The sequence below is a fragment of the Balaenoptera ricei genome, chromosome 9, assembly GCF_028023285.1.
Source record: "Balaenoptera ricei isolate mBalRic1 chromosome 9, mBalRic1.hap2, whole genome shotgun sequence".
Taxonomy (NCBI): domain Eukaryota; kingdom Metazoa; phylum Chordata; class Mammalia; order Artiodactyla; family Balaenopteridae; genus Balaenoptera; species Balaenoptera ricei.
Genome location: NC_082647.1, coordinates 77,092,857 through 77,119,543, shown reverse-complemented (window position 1 = coordinate 77,119,543; position 26,687 = coordinate 77,092,857). Strand labels below are relative to the sequence as shown.

Below are 26,687 nucleotides of genomic sequence, written 5' to 3'. Positions count from 1 at the left end.
TACAAATGAACTTATTTACATAACAGACACAGACTCACAGACTTAGAGAACAAACTTATGGTTAACAGGAAGGAAGGGTGGGGGGTAGGGACAGATTGGGAGTTTGGGATTGACGTGTATACAATGCTATTAAAATAGATAACCAACAAGGACCTACTGTATAGCACAGGGAACTCTGCTCTATACTCTGTAATAACCTAAATGGGAAAAGAATTTGAAAAAGAACATATACATGTTTATGTATAACTGAATTACTATGCTGTACACCTGAAACACATTATTAATCAACTATACTCCAATATAAAATAAAAATTTAAAAATTTAAGTTTAAATTTAAAAAAACTCAACAGTAAACTTCGATTTGACAGTACAAGCCTAGGAACCACCTCCAAACACAATCCCCAGATTTGTTCCCATCAATCCCTAAACTCAGACTCTCCTAACCTGAACAAGGCAATCTTCCATTTTTCTCTTTTGAAACAGCTATCTGGAATTCATGGAACAAAACCCAAATTATCTAAGATTCCTTTTAATCATTTACCATTTATTAAATGCACAATCACCATTAAAGAAAAAACTTATGATAATACTTTAAAGTACAAATAATACATTTTATTTCATCCCTGAAAACAAAAACAAAAAACAAAAATGTCAACATCTAATGAGAGACTGAACAATTATTCCAAACTTTACCTGGAAATTGTATATAAATAATTTCTTCACATAAAGGTAGGGTACAGGGAAGAGTCTGGAAAGATACCTTTCATGAAATATTTTCTCATACTTACTTTAATAAAACATTATAATTATTGCTACTATGTCTGGTAGTACATTGTAATAATGAACAATACAATATCTAAAACTAAATTCAATACAGTCTAAATCTAGAAGCTAGCTGCACTTAAGCAGTTGTTATAGAGAATAAATACTATGAAACATAGGGCACCATATGGCAATTAAATTTGCTACAAGGTAAATTTAAATAAAGGTGTACTTTGCTCTATAGTAGAATTACCCAAGATTAAGATCTCCTGTGCTATATAGAATAGCTGTTTTCCTGAAAAGATAGTCCATCTTCATAATTTAAATTATATTTTAAACATTCTTAATTATTTTTAAGTGTTCATTATATAAAATGAATATCTAACGTATCTATTATACAAATCCAAAATTTCATAAAGCAGGATATTCTACGTACTATAATGTTACCATTTTCCAAGCAATTTAATGCAACACAAATACTTTTATTATGTACATCTGGCTAAAGTCCTTAAGAGTCCCAGTCTCACAAATATCTCAGTTTCTCTCTCCCTTGCCAATATAATATAAGCAAAAATTACCAAAATATGGAAATAATGTGCTTTCTTGACAACATAATCAAAGGGTTACACTTTTAAATTAACATTCTTGTACATGAAAATCATGAATTAATACTTATTTTTAATCTCATCATAAAAATCTTGTATTCTTCAGAACATAAGTATATAAGAAAATGTTACATATGAGATTAGAGATTACTATTTTAATGTTATTTAATTGTCCCAATGTTTAGAATAGGTTACGAACAGTGGCTACTACCCATTTCAAGATTATACTCTTATAAATGTAATTTTTAAAAATATACAATAATTATTAACCTCCAGTTATTCTGAAGGGATAGTGCAAATGAAGACATTCTTTGGGTCATGATTTCAAAACATTATTTTCAACATTATACTTCCTTTCTCTCTGCTCATAATCTGAATAACAAAATATAGTAAGTACTGGAAGTAAGCACATTTTCTAATAGTATTAGTCAAACAGTCACATCTACCGATAACAAACGACAGAATGATTCAGTAACAATATTCTTCACTTGTCTGAAAAACATGTTAATATTTAAATAAATATTTTATAGAAATGAATCCATGTCTTTCAGTGTTTTTGTTTCAACTTGATCTCAAACACAAAGATTTATACAAAGATCACCTACCTGCTTACTACATCAACCATGTTACCAAATTCCCTTTAAGGATATAGTACAGCGTTGAAGAGTTGTGCCTGAAAGCAAACTAATAACTTTTAAAATTTATATACAGAATTAGAGTTCCATGAATCCAGCATATTCCTTGAAAATGCGTAGAGGTTTTATTGTAAAGTAGTACTCTATGCTAGCCAGCAATATAAAAGCTTTTCTGCCATAGGATATAATCCACGGTGAACGTAGCAGCACAAGCTGATCTTCAACTGCTATCTAATGCTGCCTGATGCATTTATCCTTTTATTTGTCGTCACTGGCACCAGATTCCCACTAGTGCCATTGGTAGTGTTGGTTGCTGAGCTGTTCACAACAATATAGTCGACTTTGTTCTCCAGCTTTACCAAACGTTGTAAAATGTCATCCAAAAGGACAGCAATTGTTCTTTTTAGATCAGCTAGGGGAAAAAAAAAATGAGAATAAACCATATTAAATACTGATAGAGCACTTAATATTTGTGTTTTCACAGTATGAGGGGAAACGTGAACAATTATCGAGTCATCCAAAAGAAAATATATGAGAGGGAAAACACTCATACCACACATAGAAAAAGCCTAACTGTTTTAAAGAAGAGCATCACATACAGAGCTTCTTAATGGAATTTCAGAGTTATAAATGTGGGGAAACTCACTTTTCTAGTGCACTAAAACAGATTTAAAGGCTGGTTTAAAATGTTAGTCCCTCTGTAAGGAACCCATTTACTTTGAGTTTCTTAGTCTGTAAAGACGACCGTGGACTAGGCAGGTAAGGTAAAAAACTAGCTGAGCTAAGTAAGAAATTCAAGGAAATGCAGAAACAAGAAACCTGGAACCCTCCACAGGCTGAAGTGTAGGGGCAGCCTAGGATCCAGAGCAGATGCCAGGAACCTGATCAGTGCAGTACAGATACTAGTTCTGACTAGAAAATGATGGGGAAGACTGTATCTTCTAATCTCTCTGCGAGGTTAAAGGGTTTCAGTAGAATTTACCTGATAAGAATGAAATTTTGACCCTTTGCTTCCTTAGAATCCTCTTTTCTCAGGTTTCCCAATGGCACCTAACACATATTATGTATTCAGTCAGTGGCAACTAATATTGTTATTTTTTGTTGATCCTGGACCAAAAAAGGCAGCTCAAACCCTAATCTGTGATCAGGAGAAAAATCATTTAACAACAACTCATAAAGTTGCTGATGGTTCTGTTACTAAGCTATCAGAAAAAGCAGAAGCAGAAGAAAAAACAGATAAATTGGACTTCATCAAAATTTAAAACTTTTGGACATCAAAAGATACTATCCAGAAAGTAAAAAGACAATCTAGAGAATGGAAGAAAATATTTGCAAATCATAGATCTGACAAGGGCTTAGTATCAAGAACATATAAAGAACTCCTAAACCCAACAACAAAAAGATAAACCACTCAATTTTTAAAATCAGCAAAGGACTTGAATAAACATTTCTCCAAAGAAGATACGCAAATGAACAATAAGCACATGAAAAGATACCCAACGTCACAATGAAATACCACTTTACGTCTACTAGGATGGCTATAATCAAAGAAAAGGAAAATAAGCATTGGCAAAAATGTGAAGAAATTGGGACCCTCATACACTGCTGGTGGGGATATAGAATGGCACAGCCACCACAGAAAATAGTTCGGCAGTTTCTCAAAAAGCTAAACATAATACGACTATATGACCCAGTAATTCCACTCCTAGGTATCTACCCCAAAAAAGTGAAAGCAGAGACTCAAAGAGATACTTGCACACCAATGTTTATTTCAGAATTATTCACAATAGCCAAAAGGTGGGAACAACCTAAGTGTCCATCAGTAGATCAAAAGATCAACAAAATGTGGTATTAACATACAGGGAATATTATTTAGCCATAAAAAGGAATGATGTTCTGATACATGATACAAAATGGATGAACCTTGAAGACATTATGCAAAGTGAAATAAGCCAGACAAAAAAAGGACAAATACTGTATTATTCCACTTATTTGGACTACCTAGAATAGAAAAACACGTAGAGACAGAAGGTAGATTAGAGGTTACCAAAGACCAGGGGAAGGGGGGAATGGCAAGTTACTGCTTAATGGTAAGGTTACAGAGTTTCTTGTTTGGAGTGATGCAAGTTTTAGGTAGTAGTGATGGCTGTACAACATTGAATATAATTAATGCCATTGAACTGTACACCTAAAAATGGTTAAGATGGAAGGGCTTCCCTGGTGGTGCAGTGGTTAAGAAGCCACCTGCCAATGCAGGGGACACAGGTTCAAGCCCTGGTCTGGGAAGATCCCACATGCCGTGGAGCAACTAAGCTTGTGCACCACAGCTACTGAGCCTGCGCTCTATAGCCCGCGAGCCACAACTACTGAAGCCCGCGTGCCTAGAGACTGTGCTCTGCAACAAGAGAAGCCACCGCAATGAGAAGCCCATGCATCGCAACGAAGAGTAGCCCCTGCTCACTGCAAGTAGAGAAAGCCCGCGTGCAGCAACGAAGACCCAACGCAGCCAAAAATAAACAAATAAAATAATTTTTTTTTAAAAAAATGGTTAAGATGGCAAATTTTATGTTACATACATTTTACCATAATTTTCTTAAAGTGAAAAAAGCAAAACAGATTTCAGAAAGGAGTAGTGAGAGTAGTGGTAGCAGGTGGTTGTAAAAAGTGATTAGAAATAAATCAACAAAAAAATCAATGTAATATAAAGTGAGGGGAAAAACTATTTGGAGAAAGTCCAGTGATGGAGGAAATCAAGCAGTGTATCTTTCGGCATCATTCATCATGAACACTTAAATATTCTAGTTTAGTGGGTATGCACAAGAAGAAAAGTATAAGAAAAATTCTTTGATAAGAAGTATTTAGGGATAAAATGTCATGATATATACAACTTGTTTCAACTGGAACCCCCTAAAAGCATATATATTTGTATAGAGAAGGAAAGATAAAAATACAGAAAACTTTTTAGCAAATGATGAATCTAGAGAAAAGATATATGATGTTTACCCCACATAATTTTCCCTAACTTTCTGTAGACTGAGAATTTTCAAAATAAAAGATTAGGGAGAGGGGGCATTTCTTTATTAAGACCTTTCAATCAAGAGTTATAATAGTATTTGGTAAGTTAAAAAATATATATTTTAAAGAATCTTCCAGCAACAAGACTAAAAGATAACTGCTGGATCTGTTTTTCCCTGGCAGCCACCTCATGTATAATATTTGAAGAAGTAGGCAACCCAGGCCAGAGAAGTCTACATAGAATAGACTGGGGTGGGGCGCTTACCATCATGTTCACATAAAATGAAGCGAAAGCCCTCAGAGGTTTGACACCAAGCGGAAGTGCGACATGAATTATAAAGGTACAGCCTCCTCACTGATTAGTTATAGTTAGGAATAGCAATTAAAGGAAAAGTTGGGGTTCTTTAAAATCAAATACAAACAAATTTATTGTAATGTATGTGTATTTTATACATATATATATATTTGTGTCTGTATATATATACATATATATGTATATGTGCACATCAGGGTTTTTTTTTCATACATTATTTAATATTTTCATTAGTAATGAGGATTAAATGATACATAAGGCTTAGCTCAATGTGTGGTACACAATAAGGTCTCAACAAACCTTACTTGTTATTAGTTGTTGTAATATTCAGTAAACATGTCTATTTTTTTCCGTATAAAATAGATTGAAAAAGTAAACATTTTTAGCAGGTAGGAAAACTAGAATTCAGACCCCAGTCTTTCGCTTCCAAGGCCCCAAACTCAGGGTTCTCCACTACAACACAGATGCAAAAAGAATACATATATATATTTTTACCTCTATGGTGTCTAAATGGTGAGTAGATATACTGTATCTCATGATTTTTTTTTAACATTTTCAATGTTTTTAATTTTGGAAAATTTCAAACATACACAAGCAGAGATAGAACAGTATAATGAGTACTCATGGACCTAATTCTCATCACTTGGCTTTCACAATGAACAATATTTTGCCATTCTTGGTTCATCTCTCCCCTTCCACCTTTTTTCTCCAACAGTATTTTAAGTCAAATCCCAGACATCATGTCATTTCACTGTAAATTCTTCGGAATGCACCTTTAACTTTTAAAGAACTTAACCATTGTGCTATTATCATGCTTAAAAAAATTTATAGTAATTTCTTAATTTAAGTAGTTTAATACCTGGTCCATATCCAGATTTTCCTGATTACCTGAAAAATGTCTTCTTACAGTTAATTTGTTTGAATCAGGATTCAAATGAAATCTACACATTGCATTTGACTATTGCTTCTTTAGAGGAAATGTATATATATCTTCAGCCTACCACAATAATTTTTCCCTTTTATGTTATTACTTTCTACATGCATACACTTTTTTTTCCCACACACACACACTGTCAGGTTTTTTTATTACAAATAATTTGGGTTATAACAGTGACAAAGGCCACTACGTTTCCAATCTAAAATCCATGTAGCATATATCTGAGCTTCCTGCTTATATTTTATTACGATGCTGCAGAATAGTGGTGTCCACAGCCTTTGATAAATGCTTACACCAATTCTCTTTGGAAAAATTCATTTTATTTTAAACTTATAATTTGTAAGTTAAGTAATCAGTTTTCCATCAAAAAAGTACTCAAAGGAAAAGTTGGGTTTAATCAGAAACAACTATATATTACTTTAACAATGTTCTAAATTATCATATATCCTCCTTTCAAATTTTCTAAAATCAGTTGTTTTAATAAAATATTTTAGAAGACTAAGAAATCTAAATTACTTTGCTCAATGATATAAAATCAGTTAGTTGAAAAACCACAATGATCCCTTTGAACATAACAAAACTCACCCTTTCTCTAGATTCACATTATAATTTTCTGTTTACATTTCATGTGACTATATAGTTATGGGAATTATATGTTTACACTATATGGGAGTCCACAGTACTTCCCCACAAAGCCCTATCACTGAAAGTGCTAGCAATAAGAACTCCTACCACGGGACCCGGTTCAGAACCCCTAAAAACAACCTGGAAGTGGAAGACCATACTATATCCTTTTACTCAGCTCATCCAGCTTGATGCTTTATCACATAGTAGACAGTCAACAAATGTTGGAAATGAACATTTGCTGAATGTCTGATTCATGTTTGGTAGGTGGTATCATGGTTGAGACTAACATGAAGAATCAGACTTAGGAAATAAAATCCTTTAAGGTTGCTCTGCTCCTGCTTTAAGTTTCCCTACTCTGGGAGAAGAAATCAAATAGTTTAAGGGAAAAACAACAAAAAACAGGCTAATACAAAGGCACATAAGAACACACATACTATCAAAATAGCACCTAGCCCAATTATTTCACAGTATACAAAAATCAAAAGGAGGATATAATGGAATCTAAAAAATAAAACAAATGAATGAATATGACAAAACAAAACAAAAAAGGAGGTTACAATGCTATTAAATATACTAAAGATATTGGATATAAAAAGATTCTTGCTACAATAAACATAATCAGAGATTGTGAGGCACAGCAGGAAGCCACTATCATCCCAAGTCTAAGGAACAGAGGGAAAAATCAGTAATGTTACAACAGCCCAAGTCCAAGGACACCTAGTGGAATACAGAGCCAAGGAGTCAGTCTGGCAGAAGCTGGCGCTACAAAGGAGACATCACCTGAGGCAGAAAGGGAGAAAAATACCCTAGCTTCTCTTTTCCTCCTACATTCCGAATTCCTGCCAGTACTTCTCATTGGCTGAACCCAGGCAGTAGCTAGTTGATTTAGGAACTGAGAAAGTGCCACCTACTAGAATCACCCTCCCTTGAGATACAAAACAGAGAAAAGTAAAGGAATAAATCTGAAGGCAACCAGGAAAAGGACCAGCACAAACACCAAGTACACATGCCTTTGTGGACCCCATACTTATAGGTCTCTGTTGATTTATCTCTTATTTACATCTCAATAGGTTTTATTATTTGTATTCTTAATGTGAAGAGAGGCAGATACAAATAAAAATAGCCATGTGTACACAAAAAAGAAATTCAATTGTAGTAAAATGCAAAAATGACTAATGAAAATAAAATACATAAGTGTGGGACTTCCCTGGTGGCACAGTGGTTAAGAATCCACCTGCCAATGCAGGGGACACAAGTTTGATCCCTGGTCCGGGAAGATCCCACATGCCACAAAGCAACTAAGCCCATGAGCCACAACTACTGAGTCCACATGCCACAACTACTGAAGCCCACATACCTAGAGCCTGTGCTCCACAACAAGAGAAGTCACTGCAATGAGAAGCCAGCGCACCTCAACGAAGGGTAGCCCCCGCTCACCACAACTAGAGAAAGCCCACACACAGCAACAAAGACCCAAAGCAGCCATTAAAAAAAAAAACAAAAAAAACAGAAGTGTTTAAAGTATCTAAGTCAAAAACTTTTCCTTATTAATATTTTTCAAATTCAAATTAATATTTTACCACCACTAACATCTGCTTAATTGTACAAGGGAGAAAACTTAGAAGTCACTTCTTGATTATCAAAGTGAATTACTCACTGTAAAGTTTTATATGAAGCTAGCAATAAAACAAGAATGCTTCCTAAGCAATATGAACGAATTCAAATATCAGAGCAAACTGCTAGGTAAAAGTGGTTTCAAAAGCCTCATAAACTCTGTAATTAAATGTACATTAATTGTTTAGTCCTTTACATTTTTAATACAGCTACCTTCTCCTACTGAGTGCTGAATAAATTATATCATTCAACAAATATTTTATTACTTCCCTACTTAAGGCTGCAAGGCACACTGTTTAGGTCTCATGAGTAGATCGACATGTTCTCATCAAACTTTAAATACAAATTAAATGCCTAGGTACATAAAATAAGCCTAATTTTTCTTAAGTGAGAAAACAAAAGCTAGATAATGGATTTGACTAAATAATACAAATCATGAATAATCTACATTTTAAATAGCCACATTAAAACCACTTCTAATAGGAATTCTGAGATTGACTTCCCTCTAACATGTTTAGAATATAAGGACTATTCATTTTACAGGTTTGTTTAGTCTTTTTCTTAATTGGTAAATAACTTATTTTGAGATAACTGTACATTTACATATAGTTGCAAGAGATAACAAATACAGAAATTCCTGTACCCTTTACCCAGTTTCCCCCAACAGTGATATCTTGTAAAACTACATACATCACAACTATAGTACTGACGCTGGTACAGTCAAGATGCAGAATATTTCCTTCACCACAACAATCCCTGTGTTGCCCTTTTACAGTAACCCCCACCTCCCTCTCATTAGCCTGTTAATATGATGGAATACACTGATCGATTTTTTTTTTTTTTACGCCTGCCATGTGGCATGTGGGATCTTAGTTCCCCGACCAGGTCTCGAACCTGTGCATTGGAAGCATGGAGTCTTAACCACTGCATTGGGAGCATGGAGTCTTAACCACTGGGCGGCCAGAGAAGTCCCTATACTGATTGATTTTTGAAAATTAAACCAGCCTTGCATCCCTGGAATAAATGCCACTTGGTCACAGTATTTAATTCTTTTTTTTTTTTTAGGGTCATACATATAACCTTTTAATCACTTATTTGAAATGCATATAAAATAAATTGCCATAATTTTTTTTTCTTAAACAACAGAAATTTATATTTCCCCAGTCTGGAGACAGGAAGCCCAAGATCAAAGCTATGGCCGGTTTAGTTTCTCCAGAGGCATCTCTCCTTGGCTTGCAGATGGGTATCTTCTCACTGTGTCCTCATGTGGCCTTTTCTCTGTGCATGCATCTCATGTCTATTTCTCTTCTTATAAGGACACCAGTCCTATTGATAAGGGTCCCAAACTTCTATGTGTGTCATTATATCCACAGTGAATCTCTTATAGACAGCATATAATTAAATCCTGGGTTTTTTTAAAATCCATTCTGCCAATCTATGTATTTTGATTAGGGAGTTTAATCCATTTATTTTTTCTTTTTTTGATTTTTTGATTTTATTTTTTTAAATTTCATTTTACTTATTTTTTTATACAGCAGGTTCTTATTAGTCATCAATTTTATACACATCAGTGTATACATGTCAATCCCAATCGCCCAATTCATCACACCACCACGCCCACCCCCCACAGCTTTCCCCCCTTGGTGCCCATACGTTTGTTCTCTACCTCTGTGTCTCAATTTCTACCCTGCTAACTGGTTCATCTGTACCATTTTTCTAGGTTACACATATATGCATTAATATACGATATTTGTTTTTCCCTTTCTGACTTACTTCACTCTCTATGACAGTTTCTAGATCCATCCACCTCTCTACAAATGACCCAATTTCGTTCCTTTTTATGGCTGAGTAATATTCCATTGTATATATGTACCACAACTTCTTTATCCATTTCTCTGTCGATGGGCATTTAGATTGCTTCCATGACCTGGCTATTGTAAACAGTACTGCAGTGAACATTGGGGTGCATGTGTCTTTTTGAATTATGGTTTTCTCTGGGTACATGCCCAGTAGTGGGATTGCTGGGTCATACAGTAATTCTGTTTTTAGTTTTTTAAGGAACCTCCATACTGTTCTCCATAGTGGCTGTATCAATTTACATTCCCACCAACAGTGCAAGAGGGTTCCCTTTTCTCCACACCCTCTGCAGCAATTGTTGTTTCTAGATTTTCTGATGATGGCCATTCTAACTGGTGTGAGGTGATACCTCATTGTAGTTTTGATTTGCATTTCTCTAATAATTAGTGATGTTGAGCAGCTTTTCATGTGCTTCTTGGCCATCTGTATGTCTTCTTTGGAGAAATGTCTATTTAGGTCTTCTGCCCATTTTGGGATTGGGTTGTTTGTTTTTTTAATATTGAGCTGAATGAGCTGTTTATATATTTTGGAGATTAATCCTTTGTCCGTTGATTCGTTTGCAAATATTTTCTCCCATTCTGAGGGTTGTCTTTTCCTTTACGCTTTCCTTTGCTGTGGAAAAGCTTTGAAGTTTCATTAGGTCCCATTTATTTTTGTTTTTATTTCCATTACTCTAGGAGGTGGATCAAAAAAGATCTTGCTGTGATTTATGTCAGAGTGTTCTTCCTATGTTTTCCTCTAAGAGTTTTATAGTGTCCACTCTTACATTTAGGTCTCGAATCCACTTTGATTTTATTTTTGTGTATGGTGTTAGGGAGTGTTCTAATTTCACTCTTTTACATGTAGCTGTCCAGTTTTCCCAGCACCACTTATTGAAGAGACTGTCTTTTCTCCATTGTATATCCTTGCCTCCTTTGTCATAGATTAGTTGACCATAGGTGTGTGGGTTTATCTCTGGGCTTTCTATCTTGTTCCATTGATCTATATTTCTGTTTTTGTGCCAGTACCATATTGTCTTGATTACTGTAGCTTTGTAATATATTCTAAAGTCAGGGAGTCTGATTCCTCCAGCTCCGTTTCTTTCCTTCAAGACTGCTATGACTATTTGGGGTCTTTTGTGTCTCCATACAAATTTTAAGATTTTTTGTTCTAGTTCCATAAAAAATGCCATTGGTAATTTGATAGGGATTGCATTGAATCCATAGATTGCTTTGGGTAGTATAGTTATTTTCACAATACTGATTCTTCTAATCCAAGAACATGGTATGTCTCTCCATCTGTTGGTATCATCTTTAATTTCTTTCATCAGTGTCTTATAGTTTTCTGCATACAGGTCTTTTGTCTCCCTAGGTAGGTTTATTCCCAGGTATTTTATTCTTTTTGTTGCAATGGTAAATGGGAGTGTTTCCTTAATTTCCCTTTCAGATTTTTCAACATTAGAGTATAGGAATGCAAGAGATTTCTGTGCATTAATTTTGTATCCTGCAACTTTACTAAATTCAATGATTAGCTCTATTAGCTTTCTGGTGGCATCTTTAGGATTCTCTATATATAGTATCATGTCATCTGCAAACAGTGACAGTTTTACTTCTTCTTTTCCAATTTGTATCCCTTTTATTTCTTTTTCTTCTCTGATTGCCGTGGCTAGGACTTCCAGAACTATGTTGAATAATAGTGGTGACGGTGGACATCCTTTTCTTGTTCCTGATCTTAGAGGAAATGCTTTCAGCTTTTCACCATTGAAAATGATGTTTGCTGTGGGTTTGTCGTATATGGCCTTTATTATGTTGAGGTAGGTTCCCTCTATGCCCACTTTCTGGAGAGTTTTTATCATAAATGGGTGTTGAATTTTGTCAAAAGCTTTTTCTGCATCTATTGAGATGATCATATGGTTTTTATTCTTCAATTTGTTAATAAAGTGTATCACATTGATTGATTTCCACATATTGAAGAATCCTTGCATCCCTGGGATAAATCCCACTTGATCATGGTGTATGATCCTTTTAATGTGTTGTTGGATTCTGTTTGCTAGTATTCTGTTGAGGAATTTTGCATCTATATTCATCAGTGATATTGGTCTGTAATTTTCTGTTTTCGTAGTATCTTTGTCTGGTTTTGGTATCAGGGTGATGGTGGGCTCATAGAATGAGTTTGGGAGTGTTCCTTCCTCTACAATTTTTTGGAAGAGTATGAGAAGGATGGGTGTTAGCTCTTCTCTAAATGTTTGATAGAATTCACCTGTGAAGCCATCTGGTTCTGGACTTCTGTTTGTTGGAAGATTTTTAATCACAGTTTCAATTTCATTACTTGTGATTGGTCTGTTCATATTTTCTGTTTCTTCCTGGTTCAGTCTTGGAAGGTTATACCTTTCTAAGAATTTGTCCATTTCTTCCAGGTTGTCCATTTTATTGGCATAAAGTTGCTTGTAGTAGTCTCTTAGGATGCTTTGTATTTCTGCGGTGTCTGTTGTAACTTCTCCTTTTTCATTTCTAATTTTATTGATTTGAGTGCTCTCCCTCTTTTTCTTGATGAGTCTGGCTAATGGTTTTTCAATTTTGTTTATATTCTCAAAGAACCAGCTTTTAGTTTTATTGATCTTTGCTATTGTTTTGTTTCTATTTATTTCTGCTCTGTTCTTTATGATTTCTTTCCTTCTGCTAACTTTCAGTTTTGTTTGTTCTTCTTTCTCTAGTTTCTTTAGGTGTAAGGTTAGATTGTTTATTTGAGATTTTTCTTGTTTCTTGAGGTAGGCTTGTATAGCTATAAACTTCCCTCTTAAAACTGCTTTTGCTGCATCCTAGAGGTTTTGGATCGTCCTGTTTTCATTGTCATTTGTCTCTAGGTATTTTTTGATTTCCTCTTTGATTTCTTCAGTGATCTCTTGGTTATTTAGTAACGTATTGTTTAGCCTCCATGTGTTTGTCTTTTTTACGTTTTTTCCCTTGTAATTCATTTCTAATCTCATAGCGTTGTGGTCAGAAAAGATGCTTGATATGATTTCAATTTTCTTAAATGTACTGAGGCTTGATTTGTGACCCAAGATGTGATCTATCCTGGAGAATGTTCCGTGCGCACTTGAGAAGAACGTGTAATCTGCTGTTTTTGGATGGAATGTCCTATAAATATCAAATCTATCTGGTCTATTGTGTCATTTAAAGCTTCTGTTTCCTTATTTATTTTCATTTTGGATGATCTGTCCATTGGTGTGAGATGTTAAAGTCCCCCACTATTATTGTGTTACTGTCGATTTCATCTTTTATAGCTGTTAGCAGTTGCCTTATGTATTGAGGTGCTCCTACGTTGGGTGCATATATATTTATAATTGTTATATCTTCTTCTTGGATTGATCCCTTGATCATTCTGTAGTGTCCTTCCTTGTCTCTTGTAACATTCTTTATTTTAAAGTCTATTTTATCTGATACGAGTATTGCTGCACCAGCTTTCTTTTGATTTCCATTTGCATAGAATATCTTTTTCCATCCCCTCACTTTCAGTCTGTATGTGTCCCTAGGTCTGAAGTGGGTTTCTTATAGACAGCATATAGATGGGTCTTGGTTTTGTACCCATTCAGCAAGCCTGTGTCTTTCGGGTGGAGCATTTAATCCATTCACATTTAAGGTAATTATCGACATGTATGTTCCTATGAACATTTTCTTAATTGCTTTGGGTTTGTTTTTGTAGGTCCTTTTCTTCTCTCGTGTTTCCCACTTACAGAAGTTCCTTTAGCATTTGTTGTAGAGCTGGTGTGCTGGTGCTGAATTCTCTTAGCTTTTGCTTGTCTATAAAGCTTTTGATTTCTCTGTTGAATCTGAATGAGATCCTTGCCGGGTAGAGTAATCTTGGTTGTAGGTTGTTCCCTTTCATCACTTTAAGTATATCATGTACTCCCTTCTGGCTTGTAGAGTTTCTGTTGAGAACTCAGCTGTTAACCTTATGGGAGTTCCCTTGTATGTTATTTTCCATTTTTCCCTTGCTGCTTTCAATAATTTTTCTTTGTCTTTAATTTTTGCCCATTTGATTACTATGTGTCTCGGCACGTTTCTCCTTGGGTTTATCCTGTATGGGACTCTCTGCGCTTCCTGGACTTAGGTGGCTATTTCCTTTCCCACGTTAGGGAAGTTTTCAACTATAATCTCTTCAAATATTTTCTCTGGTCCTTTCTCTGTCTCTTCTCCTTCTGGGACCCCTATAATGCGAAATGTTGTTGTGTTTAATGTTGTCCCAGAGGTCTCTTAGGCTGTCTTCATTTCTTTTCATTCTTTTTTCTTTATTCTGTTCCGCAGCAGTGAATTCCATCATTCTGTCTTCCAGGTCATTTATCTGTTCTTTTGCCTCAGTTATTCTGCTAGTGATTCCTTCTTGTGTAGTTTTCATTTCAGTTATTGTATTGTTCGTCTCTGTTTGTTCTTTAATTCTTCTAAGTCTTTGTTAAACATTTCTTGCATCTTCTCGATCTTTGCCTCCATTCTTTTTCCGAGGTCCTGGATCATCTTCCCCATCATTATTCTGAATTCTTTTTCTGGAAGGTTACCTATCTCCACTTCATTTAGTTGTTTTTCTGGGGTTTTATCTTGTTCCTTCATCTAGTACATAGCTCTCTGCCTTTTCATTTCGTCCATCTTTCTGTGAATGTGGTTTTTGTTCCACAGGCTGCAGGATTTTAGTTCCTCTTGCTTCTGCTGTCTGCCCTCTGGTGGATGAGGCTATCTAAGAGGCTTGTGCAAGTTTCCTGATGGGAGGGACTGGTGGTGGGTAGAGCTGACTGTTGCTCTGGTGGGCAGAGCTCAGTAAAACTTTAATCTGCTTGACTGCTGATGCACGGGGCTGCGTTCCCTCCCTGTTGGTTGTTTGGCTTGAGGCAACTCAACACTGGAGTCTACCTGGGCTCTTTGGTGGGGCTAATGGCCGACTCTGGGAGGGCTCATGCCAAGGAGTACTTCCCGGAACTTCTGCTGCCAGTGTCCTTGTCCCCACGGTGAGCCACAGCACCCCCCCCCACCACCGCCTCTGCAGGAGACCCTCCAACACTAGCAGGTAGGTCTGGTTCAGTCTCCCCTGGGGTCGCTGCTCCTTCCCCGGGTCCCAATGCGCACACTACTTTGTGTGTGCCCTCCAAGAGTGGAGTCTCTGTTTCCCTCAGTCCTGTAGAAGTCCTGCAATCAAATCCCACTAGCCTTCAAACTCTGATTCTCTAGGAATTCCTTCTCCCGTTGCCGGACCCCCCAGTTGGGAAGCCTGATGTGGGGCTCAGAACATTCACTCCAGTGGGTGGACTTCTGTGGTATAAGTGTTCTCCAGTTTGTGAGTCACTCACCCAGCAGTTATGGGATTTGATTTTACTGTGATTGCACCACTCCTACCATCTCATTGTGGCTTCTCCTTTGTCTTTGGATGCGGGGTATCTTTTTTGGTGAGTTCCAGTGTCTTCCTGTCAATGACTGTCCAGCAGCTAGTTGTGATTCTGGTGTTCTCGCAAGAGGGAGTGAGAGCACGTCCTTTTACTCTGCCATCTTGGTTCAGGGCTCATCTTAATTCTTTTTATGTGTTGTTGAATTCCGTTTGCTAAGTTTTTCCTAAGGATCTACACATCTATATTCATGAGGGGTATTGGTCTGTAGTTTTTAATTACCTATACTGTCTTTGGTTTTGGTGTCAAGATAATACTAGCTTCATAACTGAACTGGGAAGTGTTCCCTCCCCTTCTATTTTCTGAAAATGACTGTGTAGTATTTATACTAATTCCTATTAAAAATTCTTTTAATGAAATTAAAAAAAAATTTTTTTTTTAATTTATTTTTGGCTGCGTTGGGTCTTCGTTGCTGTGTGCGGGCTTTCTCTAGTTGTGGCGAGTGGGGGTTACTCTTCGTTGCGGTGCACAGGCTTCTCATTGCAGTGGCTTCTCTTGTTGCAGAGCATGGGCTCTAGGCATGCGAGCTTCAGTAGTTGCAGCACATGGGCCCTAGAGTGCGCGGGCTTCAGTAGTTGTGGCGCATGGTCTCAGTAGTTGTGGCCCACGGGCCCTAGAGCACAGGCTCAACAGCTGTGGCACACGGGCTTAGTTGCTCTGTGGCATGTGGGATCTTCCCAGACCAGGGATCAAACACGTGTCCCCTGCATTGGCAGGTGGATTCTTAACCACTGTGCCACCAGGGAAGTCCCCTATTAAAATTTCTGATAGAATTCTCCAGTGAAACCATCTGGGCCTGAAGATTTCTTTTTTGTAAGTTCTTGAACTATAAAGTCAATTTCCCTAACAGTTACAGACATATCTCGCTTTATTCCACTTTGCAAATATTGCATTTTTTACAAATTGACAGTTTGTGGCAACCCTGTGCCAAGTGAGTCTATAGGTGTCATTTTTCCAACAGCATCTGCTCTCTTCATGTCTCTGTGTCACATTTTGGTAATTCTTGCAATACTTCAAACTTTTTCATTATTACTGTATGTGTTATGGTGATCTGCGATCAGATGTGCAGACGTGGTAGCAACAGCAAGAGAACTAGAATTAGAAGTGGAGGGCTTCCCTGGTGGCGCGGTGGTTGAGAATCTGCCTGCCAATGCAGGGGACACGGGTTCGAGCCCTGGTCTGGGAAGATCCCACATGCCGCAGAGCAACTAGGCCCGTGAGCCACAACTACTGAGCCTGTGCGTCTGGAGCCTGTGCTCCGCAACAAGAGAGGCCGCAATAGTGAGAGGCCCGCGCACCGCGATGAAGAGTGGCCCCCGCTTGCCACAACTAGAGAAAAGCCCTCGCACAGAAATGAAGACCCAACACAGCCAAAAATAAATAAATAAATTAATTAAAAAAAAAAAAAAAAAGAAGTGGAGACAGAAGATGTTAACTGAAATCATGCAATCTCATGATAAAAAAAAAACTTTAATGAATGAGGAGTTGCTTCTTATGGATGAGCAAAGAAAGTGGTTTCCTGACATGGAGTCTACTCTGGGTGAAGACGCTGTGAAGATTGTTGAAATGACAAAAAAAGGATTTAGAATATTACATAATCTTAGTTGACAAAGCAGCAGCAGGCTTTGAAGACTTACTCTAATACTGAAAGAAGTTCTGTGGTGGGTAAAACACTATCAAAGAGCATTGCATCAAACAGCATTGCATGCTACAGAGAAATCATTTGTCAAAGAGTCAAGTGATGCGGCAAACTTCATTGCTGTCTTATCTTAAGAAACTGCCACAGCCTCCCCACCCTTCAGCAGCCACGGACATCAAGGCAAGACCCTCCACCAGTTTAAAAAAAAAAAATCCTGACTTGCTGAAGGCTCAGATGGTTAGCATTTTTTTAGCAATAAAGTGCTTTTTAATTAAGGTGGGTACATTTGGTTTTTGGTTTTTTAGACATAATGCTATTGCACATTTAATAAACTATAAACATAACTTTTACATGCGCTGGGAAACCAAAAACTTCGAGTGACTTGCTTTATCGCGGTAGTCTGGAACCGAGTATCTCTGAGGCATGCCTGTATACGGCTATTCAAATCATCTGTTCCATACTGGGTGAGTATGCTGGTTTGTGGTTTTTGAGAAACTGACCCCTTTCATGTAAGTTATAGTGTTTACGTGTAGAGCTGTTCATAATAGTCTCTTATTATGCTTTTGATGTCTGCAGGGTCTGCAGTGACATTCACTTTTTCATTCCTGATATTGGCAACTTATCTTTTTTTGTTCAGTGTTGCTAGAAGTTTGTCAGTTTTTTTCCCCACCTTTCAAAAGAAAAGCTGTTACACTGATTTTCTCTGTTTTTCTTTCCATTTCATTTATTTCTGTTCTTATCTTGATCATTTCCTTCCTTCTGCTTTGATCTGTTTTGCTCAAGAACCTAGGTTCTTGAGGTGGGTGGGAGCTTAGAATATGGATTTAAGACTTTTCCTCTTTTCTAAAGTATGCACTCTTTTCTAAGGTATGTACTTTTCTAAAGTAAACTTCCCTCTCAGCATGCTTTAGCTGTGTCCCACAATTTTTATGTTGTATTTTCATTTAGATCAGTGCATTTTTTAAAATTTCCCTTGAGACTTCCTCTTTAACTTACAGATTATTTAGAAGTGTGTTATTTAATTTCTAATTATTTGGAGATTTTCCTATTATCACTCTGTTATTAATTTCTAGTTTGAGTTCACTGCAGTCACAAAATACACTCTTTATGATTTCAATTCTTCTAAATTTGTTGAGATTTGTTTTATGGCCCAGGATATCTATTTTGGTGAATATTCCATGGACTGTTAAAAAACATGTATATCCTCCTGTTGCTGATGGAGTTTCTGTGTATGTAAATAAGATTCCACTGATTAGATTGCGTTCTTCAGATCTTCTATATCTTTGTAGATTTTCTGTCTAGTTCTATCAGTTCCTGAGTGAGGAGTGTTTAAATTCTCAACTATAATTGCGGATTTATCTATTTTTACTTTCAGTTCTATCATTTTTGTAGATACATTTAGGATTGTTATTTCTTCTGGGTGGGCTGACCTTTTTATGATTATATAATTTACTTCTCTGACTCTGGTAGTTTTCTTTGCTCTGAAGTCTATTTTATCTGTTATTAATGCAGCCACTCCCGCTTTCCTTTGATTAATGTTTGCATGATATATCTTTACCCATCCTTTTACTTTTAGCCAGCCAATATCATTAAATTTGAAGTGAGTTTCTTGTAGACAGCACATACTTGGGTCATGTTTTTTAATTCTGTCTGCCAATGTCCTCTAGTGTATTTAGAACATTTATAATTAATGTAATTTTGATATATTAGGACTTAAGTCTGACATTTCATCTTTTGTTTTGTTGGTTCTGTTTTTCACTTCCTTGTTTTCTTTTTCCTGCCTTCCTATGGGTTACTTGAATATTTTTTAGAATTCTTTTATTTTTCTGTAGGGTTTTAAAATGTCTCTCTCTGTATAGTTTTAGTTGTTGTTCTAGATATTACATCATATACATAATGTGCCATAGTCATTTTACCAATTTGAGTGAGCTTTACCTCTCTTTACCATCTGTGATGGTTCATTTTGGGTCAGCTTGGCTAGGCTATGGTACCTAGACAAATCTACCAGTCTAGATGTTGCTGTGAAGGTAGTTTTTAGATGTGATTAGCATTTAAACCAGTAGACTTTCAGTAAAGCAGATTATTTACCATAATGTGGGTGGACTTCATCTAATAAGCTGAAGACCTTAAAAAAAAAAGACTCAGGTTCCTGGAACAGGAAGGAATTTTGTCCCCAGGCTGACTGCCTTCAGACTCAGGACCGCAACACCGGCTCTTGCCAGAATTTTCAGCCTGCCCTGCAGATCTTGCCCCCAGGCTGACTGCCTTCAGACTCAGGACCGCAACACCAGCTCTTGCCAGAATTTTCCTGTCCTGCAGATCTTGGACTTCCCAGGCCCACAACAGCATGAGCCAGTTTCTTAAGGTCCATCTCTCCCTCTCCCTGCTCAGTTTCTATCAAAAACCCTAATACACCATCCTTTTACCCTACTTCATTTATAAGATACTGCCTTAAATATTTCTTCTACATACACTTAGAATCACATTAGGCAATGTTATAATTTTTGCTTCAACCATCATAGTTTAGAAAACTCAAGAAGAAAAGGAACCTACTGATCTACCCTTATTTTTATTTACTGTGTTCTTTCCTTCCTGATTGTTCCAAGGTTCCTCCTTTTTATCATTTCTTTTCTGTTGAGAGAACTTCCTTTAGCCTTCTCTTAGAGTAGGTCTGCTGGTGACAATTTTTTTCCTTCATCTAAGAAATATCTTTGATTTCCCTTAATTCCTAAAGGATATTTTTACTGGGTATAGAATTCTGGAATGATAGTTCTTTCCTTTAAGCACTTAAAACAAAATATGCCACCTATTTCTGGCCTTGATGGTTTCTGATGAGAAATCCACTGTCATTTGAATTGTTTTGTCACTATAAGTAAAGTGTCATTTTTCTCTAGGTGCTTTTTTTAAAAAATAAGTTTATTTATTTATTTTTATTTTTGGCTGCATTCGGTCTTTGTTGCCGTGCACAGGCTTCTCATTGCGGTGGCTTCTCTTGCTGCGGAGCACAGGCCCTAGGCGCAAGGGCTTCAGTAGTTGTGGCTTGCGGGCTCTAGAGCACAGGCTCAGTAGTTGTGGTGCACGGGCTTAGTTGCTCCGCGGCATGTGGGATCTTCCCAGACCAGGGCTGGAACCCGTGTCCCCTGCACTGGCAGGCAGATTCCTAACCACTGGGCAACCAGGGAAATCCCTCTAGGTGCTTTAAAAACATTTTCTTTTCTAGATGCCCTTTTAAGTTTTCAGAAGCTTAATTACAATGTATATTGGCATGGGCTTTTCTGAAGTTATCCTACTTGGGGTTCACTCAGCTTCCTGAATCTGAGGTCTATGTCTCTTGCAAAATTTGGGAAGTTGGTAGTCATTATTTTTTTGAGTACTTTTCCAGCTCTGCCCTCATTCTCTTCTCCTTCCAAAACTCTGACAACACAAATGGTATAATCCCACAGGTCCCTAAAGCGCTGGGATTGTTTTTTTTTTAAGTCTATTTTTTAAGTCTATTTTCCCTCTGTTGTTCAGATTGTGTAATTACATTATTCTACAATCCAGTTCACTGATTCTTTCCTCTGTCCTCTCCTTCCTGCTTTTGAGTCAATCTGCTGACTCACACATTTTATTTCAATGGTATTTTTCAGTTCAAAATTTTCCATTTGGTTTTCCTTTATATGCTCTATTTATCTGCTGAGACTTTCTATTTCTTTGTTGATGCTTTCTGTTCTTTCACTTGCTTTGTGTTCATTAATTCCTCATTGAAGCACTTTTAATGCTGACTACTTAAAAACTTTTTTCAGATAACATCTGTCATTGGTTGTCTTTTTTCATTCAGTTTGAGATTTTCCTGGTTCTTGGTATGACAAGTGATTTATACTTAAAACCTGGACATTTACATATTTTGTTATGAAAGTCCAGATCTTATTTAAACTTCCTATTTTAGATAGTTTTCTCTGATATCACTGTGGCAGGGCAGAGGGCTGTCACCTTGTTACTGCCAGGTGGAGGCAAAAGTCCAGGTTCCCACTTAGCCTCCACTGTTACCTGAGCTCCTCATCACTGCTGGATGGAAGTGGGAGTTCCAGGTGCCCTCGTACTCTTCACTGACATTGTGACGGGGATTGCTCTTTACCACTGGGCCATGGTAAAAGTCCTGACTCTCCACTAGGATTCCTCTGACATCACCCCCAGAGGGAGGGAGATGAGCACCTCATTACTGCCATGCGAGGGTGGAAGTCCTGGCTCCCCATGTGGTCTCCACTGGTACCATGTGGTGTGGGGGGAGTTTGGATGCCTCATTATAGCCTCACAAGGGGGAAGTCTATGCTCCTCACTTAGCCTTTGATCATGTGGTTGGCGGTGCAGTCACCAACTTTTTTCTGAGGTGTCTGGCTGGAGGAGAATGGTTTCCTGTCCAGAAGTTTTCTGTCTTACTAGGCTGCCCCTTCTTTGGCTACAGAGGACAGCCTTCTGTTGGGGTATTTGTTTTATTTTGTTTTGTTTTTATCTGTGCCTGGTAGCATTTCTTAATTTTCAGAAAGCATTTAAATATTAATACTGAACTGCTCTCCAATTCTCTGAAAATATTTTTGGAGTCCACTTTTTTTTAAAGTGTTCAGCAACCACAGTAGATAGTAAAACTAAAACTCTTAAAAGAAAGCAGGGTCTGACTTCGGATGGGAAAGCCTGAGGTGTTAAAAGACTGGTGTTGCTGTACATTCAGGTGTAGGAAACCATGTGTCAACTGCAACGCGTTCTACAACAGTCACTGGGCATCAGAACAAGAACCCCCAATTCATTGTTCTAGACAAACCCCAGAATCCAAAAGAGATGTTACATGGGAAGAAACAAAAATCTTCTTTCCTTAGGGAAAACTAAGAATGCTGAGAATAAGACATAAGACAGTTAGAAATGTTATCTTAAAGAGAAAGCACAAGTTACTGCTCAAGATTTACAGACAGTAATCTTTAGAGTTGAATTGATTTGTTCATGGCCTTTGCAATAGTAACAATTCATTGTAGACTAGCATTTAAAAAAATATATTAGCTTATGTTTATTTTACCAACTAGGAAAATCACGTTAAATAGCTCAAGGGAAGACCATTCAATAAATATTTTTGATGGACTAGCCTTTTTGTATAGTAGCAATGAAAGAAATGGTTTTTATAGATGGCTGAAAGTGCAAGTTCTCCAGAACTCATGAAATTCCCATCTTATTGTCATTCCAAATTAATGGAGGAAAGGATAGAATTTAAGTAATGAAACTGAAATAACTGGCTACCTAGTTTGGAAAAAAGACCCTGCATCTCTTACTGCTTCCATCAGAAATCTCAACTATATTACAGACAAAAACGTTAAAAAAAAAAAAAAAAAAGGTAATATATTAGAATGATTAGAATGTAAGTTTTGGAAGAAACATTTTAAGCATATAACTAAACCATAAAAAATGATGGACATGTTTTACCACAAGATTTTTAAAAACAATATACCAAGTTGTTAGACAACTGAAAAATCAGAGGAAAAACATTTGCTACGTACACTAACAGCATGAATATCTTTATAAAAAATCAATTAAGAAACTTCCCAGCAGAAAAACTGACAAAGGATACAAACAATTCATTCTCACGTACAAGAAATACAAATAGCCAACAAACAAGAGAGTCTTTCAACCTCTCCTGTAAACAAAGAAATGCAAAAGCAAACAATTAGAAGCCACTTAAAATTAAATAGAATTGGTGTAGTGGGGAGCAACTGGCACTTTCGGAATTCCCTGGTGGTGCAGTGGTTAAGAATCCGCCTGCCAATGCAGGGGACACTGGTTTGAGCCCTGGTCCAGGAAGGTCCCACATGCTGCAGAGCAACTAAGCCCATGCGCCACAACTACCGAGCATGCGCTCTAGAGCCCACGAGCCACAACTACTGAAGCCCGCGCGCCTAGAGCCTGAGCTCCCCAACAAGAGAAGACACTGCAATGAGAAGCCTGCGCACCGCAACAAAGAGTAGCCCCCGTTCGCCACAACTAGAGAAAGCCCAAGCACAGCAATGAAGACCCAATGCAGCCAAAAATAAATAAATAAATAAATCTATTAAACAAAAAAAAAGAAAGAAAGAAACCGGCACTTTCACTCTGGTGGGAGAATGGTAGTAGGCCGGTAGGGCCACCCTGGAGGGCAATCTGACAAGTGTCTATTAAATTTAACAAGTGTCTATTAAATTTAAGGTGCATACCTTCAGCCAAAAAATTCCACCTTGAGAAAATCTATCCTTCTGAAACATTCACACAAACATAAAATGCCCACACATTTATCACTCACACATATATTTCATATACACAGACACACATATATCACAGCACTAAATCCAGCACACAAGGTTAGCAATAAATTATCCATTACTACAGAATAAGCAGAAAAAAACGAATATTTATAAAATGAAACAATGTTGTCATTAAAAAGATGAAACAGACCTATCTGTAATAACATGGAAAGATATCTACAACAATTAAGTGAAAACAAATAAGCTGCAAACTAGTATATATAGTACAATCCCATTTTCAAAATAAAACAATGTGCTTGACGAACAATGCGTCTGCAAACTACGGCTGGCTGGCTGCCTGTCTTTGTAAAAAAGTTTTACTGGAACATAGCCATGTTCATTTATTGAAAAGGAGACCACATGACCCACAAAGCTGAAAATATTTACTATTTAGCCCTATAAGAAAAAGTGTGCTATCCCCGATATATGCCAAATTAACTGACATTCTCTCTCTGCTCTACTTTTACTTATCTATGTTGTACATTTCTATAATATTTGAATGCTTATAATTTTTTTATAATCAGAAATAAGCAAAAAACATTTCAGAGAATTGGTTAAATACCATGTGGCCATTAAATGATGCAGGCATATATTCATTGATATTGAAATATCTCCACCATATATTAAATTTTAAAATACAGTTTATAGGATACCATGTGTACATGAGTCTCATTTTGCTTTTAAAACTGAGTTGTTATGCACAGTTGGGCAGCATAGAACAGCTACCTTTTAAAATATCACAGTTATTTTGCTCAAGCGGAAAGAACTTTTTTCCAAGTATTTCTCCTGTTCCAAAAGAATTGCTTCTTCATTGTTTCTATCAGTGTCCTTGGACTAAGCAGAATGCAAAACAACACAACATCTACATGTCTATCTGCCACAAGTACCTCCATCTCCGTTTACACCAATTCCTTCATCTCTAGTCATCGATATTTGATCCTAAAGAGCCAATGCAGACTAACCCTCATCACTTCAAAGACACCATCATAAGTGGCAGAAGAAAAAACAGAAAGTGTCTTGGGCATTCCCAGATAAAGATGGTAAACTCAACCAAGGCACTTAACCTCTGCTGACTCTGGCTACCCTACCAAAATAGTAAAGGTGTTTTTTTCTCTTTTTTTTTAAAAGCATAAATCCGTGGGGCCAAAGCAAAGATAGCAAGAGAGGAGACAACAGCAACAGAACTCCAGAAGCTGGAAAGCATATGGATGAGTGTTAACTGATTTAGCAGACCTGAAAAACTTGGATATTAAAAGAGAAACCAAAAAGAAATTGAAAATAATAAGAAAAATCAAAGAGCAATTCATTTTTCTCCACAGAAGCCCATCCCTAAAAGGTCCAGAAATAGCTGCATCAGGTACCAATGAAAACAGGGTGAAAAGGGGACCAAAAACAGAAGGACTGGGTGAAAATTTATCTATAAAGCAATTTGGTTTCTAAACTTTCTTTACCACTCCAAACTAGACAACAGTCCCTCCACCATTGCAGAAAATCTGAGATGTGTTTTTGGAAGCCAGTAAAACATTTAAGGGCCTGGGCACCAAACTGAAAACTGGGGAAGTAAGTGAAAGTTCACATAGTGAGTGCTGAGGCTACCCCTCCTCCCCCACCCTTTTCCTCCCATTCAGATCCCACAACACTTGGAGGCATATACATCCTGCAAGAGACTGGAAGTCCTTCTCTAGAGAACCTGACCAGCTCAAGAGAAAAGACCTAAATATACTAATATATACCAAAAAAAATAGACACTGATACTATGTAATAAAGAATTTGGCTGGCCTTTGTCCCAGGTTCCTGGGAGGTAGCCTCTAAATGCCTGGAAGTTCCAGACTGATTGTCTTTGTTATTCATGGTGGGCCCCTAGATAGTTTGTGCTGAGATAACTCAGAATGGGGGTTCGCCATGTCAGAAAGACCAACCCTGCGATTAGAGGGTTAGGGCTTTTCAGTTGGGGGAGGCAGGGGAGACGGGGAAATTGAGTTCAACCAAGTGGCTAATGATTCAATCATACCTACACAATGAAACATCAATAAAAATACTGATTATGTAGAAAAAAGTCATTATTTTAGAGATACATATGGAAATATCTAGCAGTGAAATGTCACAATTTTTAATTTAAATATTCTCCAAAAATTGGAGAAAACAAATATTGCAAGATGTTAAAATTGTTAAAATCTAAGTGATGGATATATGGGTATTTATCATGTTTCTATTTTCAGTACATTTGAAATTTTTCATAATAAAAAGTCAAGATAAAATTACTTTGGGAACACCTGTGCGTGAAGTCGTGAGTTGGATTTCCATGACTATTTTTAAATGGGGACAGGATGAAGAGGAGAAAACTAGGAATATTCTACCGTTATCTTACCATATCCTGCCATAGAAGCGCCATTCTCGACATCCACTGTGTTCTTATTTTCCTCTGCTAGAGCTTTAACGTATCTTTTGCTTAAATCTAGTATTTGTTCACGTAACTTGACACTGCTTTGATGTCTTGGTTGTTGAAAAGTATAGTGCAGTAACATCAATCCCCAAATGAGTCCAAAGACAAGCAACAGTAAACTCAATTTCTGGGACATATTTTTTCTTGAGATTGTAAAAATCATTTCTGATGAAGCAAACAGACTCAACTGAAAAATGGTAACTAGAGGCAAGCCACCAAACAATCAAGACTTTTGAAAGAAGAAAGAAAAAAATCTCCTCCTCTAATGTATATTCTTCATCTTCAGCAAGGTTGCCTCCAACTCTCAATTAACTCTGTAAAATTGAGAAGAAAAAAGGTGATTAGTCTTAACCTACATCAGTAACAGAATAGACAATGATAGATAAGAAGAGATTCTATAAACAGTTTTTATTTGGAACTGTATCATCTTCTTTGATAACTTTCTCTACCACTAAATAAGATTCCGGGTCTTTTATCAGCTCCATTTACACAGCTCTTCAACAATTTAAAAATAGAAATAAATGTCAGTTCATT

The 26,687-nt window shown here is 36.9% G+C and overlaps 1 protein-coding gene across 1 annotated transcript in view; it reads right to left on the bottom strand.

Moving 5' to 3' along the window:
• Nucleotides 1-628: 628 nt before the first annotated feature.
• Nucleotides 629-26,687, bottom strand: part of CCDC126 (coiled-coil domain containing 126) — a 40,379-nt gene continuing 14,320 nt past the window's right edge. The window contains exons 2-3 of the mRNA XM_059932857.1: nucleotides 26,079-26,467; nucleotides 629-2,414 (exon numbers count right to left, since the gene is read on the bottom strand). Coding sequence (XP_059788840.1) covers nucleotides 2,230-2,414; nucleotides 26,079-26,316 — 423 coding nt within the window. The 5' untranslated portion in view covers nucleotides 26,317-26,467 and the 3' untranslated portion in view covers nucleotides 629-2,229. The remainder of the gene's footprint in view (nucleotides 2,415-26,078; nucleotides 26,468-26,687) is intronic.